This window comes from Leuciscus leuciscus, assembly GCF_965113295.1.
Source record: "Leuciscus leuciscus genome assembly, chromosome: 6".
Taxonomy (NCBI): Eukaryota; Metazoa; Chordata; class Actinopteri; order Cypriniformes; family Leuciscidae; genus Leuciscus; species Leuciscus leuciscus.
The window spans coordinates 47,738,184-47,743,183 of NC_138730.1; the positions used below are offsets into that span (position 1 = coordinate 47,738,184).

At 44.4% G+C, this 5,000-nt stretch overlaps 1 protein-coding gene across 4 annotated transcripts in view; it reads left to right on the forward strand.

Annotated features, from left to right (window-relative positions):
- Positions 1-5,000, forward strand: part of ncstn (nicastrin) — a 26,358-nt gene that overhangs the window by 4,934 nt on the left and 16,424 nt on the right. For all 4 annotated transcript variants that reach the window (XR_014206762.1, XR_014206763.1, XR_014206764.1 and 1 more), the window contains exons 5-8: positions 469-614; positions 1,159-1,309; positions 1,472-1,584; positions 4,259-4,411. Coding sequence is in view for 1 of the 4 variants with exons in the window: in XM_082173022.1 (XP_082029148.1) it covers positions 469-614; positions 1,159-1,309; positions 1,472-1,584; positions 4,259-4,411 (563 nt within the window). In the remaining 3 variants the exon portion in view is untranslated. The remainder of the gene's footprint in view (positions 1-468; positions 615-1,158; positions 1,310-1,471; positions 1,585-4,258; positions 4,412-5,000) is intronic.

Below are 5,000 nucleotides of genomic sequence, written 5' to 3' on the forward strand. Positions count from 1 at the left end.
TCTAAACTTCTCCGTTTTGGGTCTCCGTTTTTGCCGTTTTAGTGTGGACGGGAGGTGCAAACGTAGAAAAAGGTCTCCGTTTTTAAACGAAAACGCAGTAGTGTGGACGGGGCCTGAGTGTGTGAGTGTGTGAGTGTGTGTGTGAGTGAGTGTGTGAGTGAGTGTGTGAGTGAGTGTGTGAGTGAGTGTGTGAGTGAGTGTGTGTGTGAGTGTGTGAGTGAGTGTGTGAGTGTGTGAGTGTGTGAGTGAGTGAGTGAGTGAGTGTCAGTGTTTATGTTTGTGTTATTGATATTACAAGACAGAAGGGAAATGTGGCACGTCAACGTCTCTTATCAATGTGACATTTAATTACTTATAGAGACAGAAGGGGAGAAACTGAAGAAATGGTGACGAGCTCCTAAAATACACACATTCCCATGTCCGTTTAATCACCTGTGTGTGTATGATTGTGGATTCCTCATGTTTCAGGAGTGTATTCTGAGGATTACGGGCCTGAACTCGCCAACTGTAACGTGACCGCGTGGAATCCTCTCGGGAACGGACTGTCCTATGAAGACTTCTCTTTCCCTGTGTTTGCTCTGAAAGATGAGAATCAGACTCAGGTCATCCGAAAGGTGTGTGTGTGTGTGTGTGTGTGTTCTGCTTTTCCTCATCTTCATCTGTGTTTAGTGTGTGATGATCATGAAGAAGCTCCAGTTCTTCTCTATATCAGAGTCAGTGTTCCTGAACTCCTGAAACGCCTCCATTGTAGTCTTGAGTTTCTCGCGGGAACGAACACGTCACAATATTCCTCATTATAATAATTCATGCGCAGAATAAAGGGGCGGGGCCTGGTTGAGTTAGTTAGTAGTGTGTTAAACTGGCATTATGGGAAGGGGTGGGACATTTCCCAAACACACTCGAAGCGCTCGACCAATCACAACACACTGCTCCAGCCGACCAATCAGAGCACAGTGTGCTTTTCAGAAGGAGGGGCTTCATAGAGACAGGAAGTAAACAGAGCGTCACTGACAGACTGGGAAGAGAGGAGCCGCAACAATGGAGAATATGAGGAGAATAATCAACATTACAGCAGGAAAACCTGCTCTAGTAGAGCCTGAAAACAAGTGCACAAAATGCCTAACCCTCACATTTATGTGTGTGTGTGTGTGTGTATAGTGTTATGAGGATCATAACCTGCGTGTGAACGGAAGTGCTCCTCAGTATCCGCTGTGTGCGATGCAGCTCTTCTCACACATGCACGCCGTGACCGACACCGTGACGTGCATGAGGCGCACGGACCTGCAGAACCGCTTCAGCATCAACCCAGGTACACACACACACACACACACAACACTGCCTTTCTATTAAGATTATGTTTCTGACTCCATTGGCTGATATTTGTTCTGGTTTTGAGCACAATGGTTTTTTGCACCTAAGCCACTGTTGTGATCGTCTGCTGATGATTTGAAGTGTGCTTGCTTCCTGTCAGAGGTTCTGTGCGACCCTTTGAGTGATTTCAACGTGTGGTCGTCGACTCGACCCCTGAACAACAGCGCCAAGGGCCACAAGACCAACGAGAGCGTCGTCATCGCAGCCACCCGGGTGAGGAACACACACACACACACACACACACACACCAGAGCATGTGAGCGGAGTGGAGCGGGAGCGAGCGGGGAGCGCGAGCGGGCGGATCTTGGACAGAGCGCAGAGCGGCAATTTCAAAAGGACGGAGCGTCGCCCTATTTCCCGCTCCAATTCCGCTCCGCTCACGCCACGCATCAGTCAAAAAATGCGCCATGAAGAAGAAAAAAACATATATAGGCATAGCCTAAGTCGCACTGGACTATAAGTCGCATTTATTTAGAAATTTATGAAAAAAAAAATTAAAAAAACAATGTTACAGATGGGCAGTTCTCCGTTACGGACGTGAGCGCTCTGACAGCGGCACTAAAAGACTGCTTTAAAACTTTCACTGAGACCTCAGACAGAAAGCACAAAGCCTGTCTTTAAATTTAATTTCGTTTTGTATTAATTGTATCTTAATTTTAATCAGTGTTTCATCAACCAATTGTCTGGATTTAATAAATAAGTAAATATATTAGAAAATAGATAATCACGACAGGAAGGCGCCGGCGGGTGAACCTGGAGTTTGTCTCATAAATGAACCGAAACTCAGCGTATAGCCTACTTGCCTGACAGACCTGAGACATATATATAAAGCCTGAAATGTCTACTTTTAAACAGAACAATTCAAAACTAAAGAAAACAGACTGCTCTCTTATGTAATCCGTATGAAATTTGCATTTCTCTCTGGGGCGTTCAATACTGCGAAGATCGCGAGTCAGCATCTTTCCAGCCGACACAGACATAAAAAAATGGTTTATTAGTAAACAATTAAAAATGTCTCCTGCTATATTTTACATATTCATAATCATTCATTTTGCCGGTTCGTTGTGACAGCTTTTAGGTGCGTTATTGGCAGCGCCACCCTTAGGCCTACATGTTACATGAACACATCAGCACCGAAAACATGGAGATTATTTTCTTTTGGGAGCATTTTGTTTGTGTTCAGACTTTCTCAGTTGTCTTTAGGCGCGATGTTAGAGGACGCTGCTAATAAAGTTGCTAGTATGACCTACACATATTGGATTCACGTTTATTATTATAGGCTATTTAAAAAAAATACCCCATTTTTTATGCCGTTCGTATCATTTTATTTTGTTGTATTTATCCGCCACACCTTGGCCGGTCCGTGAAAATATTGTCTGATATTAAACCGGTCCGTGACGCAAAAAAGGTTGGGGACCGCTACAAGTGATATATACATGTAGATTTTTTTCCTTTTTTGGAGCGAGCGGGGGGCGATTTGAGTGGAACGCGAAGCAAACTGCGTTGAGCGCTGAGCGATAATGAGCGGAGCGGCCTGATGTAGCTTAGAGCGGGGGAGCGGAGGGGTGAACAGTTCCATGAGCGATGAGCGGAGATTCTCACCGCTCCACTCCGCTCACATGCTCTGACACACACACAACACACACCGAACACACCCACAACACACACCCACAACACACACCCACAACACACACCCACAACACACACCCACAACACACACCCACAACACACACCCACAACACACACCCACAACACACACCCACAACACACACCCACAACACACACCCACAACACACACCGAACACACCCACAACACACACCAACAACACACACCGAACACACCCACAACACACACCCACAACACACACCCACAACACACACCCACAACACACACCAAACACACCAACAACACACACCGAACACACCCACAACACACACCCACAACACACACCCACAACACACACCCACAACACACACCCACAACACACACCCACAACACACACCAACAACACACACCACACACACCAACAACACATCAGCAGCAGAATCTGTTCTGTCAAATCTGGGCGACTGAACATTTGTGGCCATTTTCCATAATTGTGTGTTTCCTTCAGGAAGTAGTGGCACTTCAAGAGACTCCACACACACACTCCACCAGAGACGAGTCAACGCAGTGAGATAACATCAGTGCTTTACTGAAGAACAAGCAAACGCTTCAGTCATGTGACCTTTATCAATGCCATCATCTTAATTTATGAAGTCACATGGTTACAGAGATCACATGACCAACCAAGCCAAGACTAATAAATCATTCAAACACAGTGTCGGACAGCAGGGGAAAAAAAGTTGTATATTAAATAGAAAAAATAGAAACATTTATGAAAAATAGAAAAATAAAATGTATGTATTATTAAATTGTTCAACTTTTTTCCCTTTTTTTCTAATTAATAAATAACTTTTCTTTTTCTTTCTTTATTTTCTTTCTTTCTTTCTTTCTTTCTTTCTTTCTTTCTTTCTTTCTTTATTTCAATTTTATATATAATTTATTCTTTCTCTCTTTTCTCTCTTCCTGTATCATGCTGTCCGACACTGTGTTTGGATGATTTATTAGTCTTGGCTTGGTTGATCATGTGATCTCTGTAATCATGTGACTTCATAAATTAAGATGATGGCATTGATAAAGGTCACATGACTGAAGCGTTTGCTTTGTCTTCAGTAAAGCGCTGATGTTATCTCAGTTATCTGATGTTATCTGGAGTGTGTGGACTCTCCTGAAGTGCCTCTACTTGGAGGTCTCTGTCTACACACCTCAGGTGGACTAACTTTAAGGTGTGGTGAGTGCCTAACTGTCCTTCAGGAAAGAGAAATTAAAGTTGTTGTGTCTCAGCTTGACGGCAGGTCGTTCTTCTGGGACGAGGCTCCAGCGGCCGAAGGAACCGTGTCTGGGATCGTCACCCTATTGGCTGCCGTTCATGCGCTTCAGCCTGTCACTCAACAGGCTCCGCCCCCTCGCAATATATTCTTCACCTTCTTCCAAGGGGTCAGTGTTTCGTTATGCTCCGGTTTACACGTTTCCTTGACTCATTTGATCAGCCTGCCAGAAGTGAAAGCGTTTTATGCATAATTCAGGGTCCGTACAAGCTGCTCAAAGTACTTGAATTTGACTTTTTGAAATTTAAAGGTGCAGTGTGTAAGTTTTAGCGGCATCTAGTGGTGAGGTTGTGAACTGCACTCAACAGAAGTTACGGTGGCCGACAGGAAGTGATGTCGTCGTCTGAGACAGCAGAGAGGAGCCAGTTAAACAATGAGGTTTCTTTACAAAGATCAATTAAGAAATTATGTTTACTTGATTATTCAGTAAAACGATGTTATTGTGAATATTATTGTCACTTGTTCATCATTGTGTCAGTGTTTTATTCTCTGACTTTAGCTGAAGTTTCTTTACACGAAGAACAACATAGTGACGAAACACGTTTGTCCGCTCAGGGCCACCGTAGACACATGTGGATGTAAGCGGACCCGCGTTGTGTGTAGAGAGCGCAATGGATAAGACGCATGCCTTTGGTGTGAGAGACCCGGGTTCGAATCCACTGTGAGACACCAATGTGTCCCTGAGCAAGACACTTAAC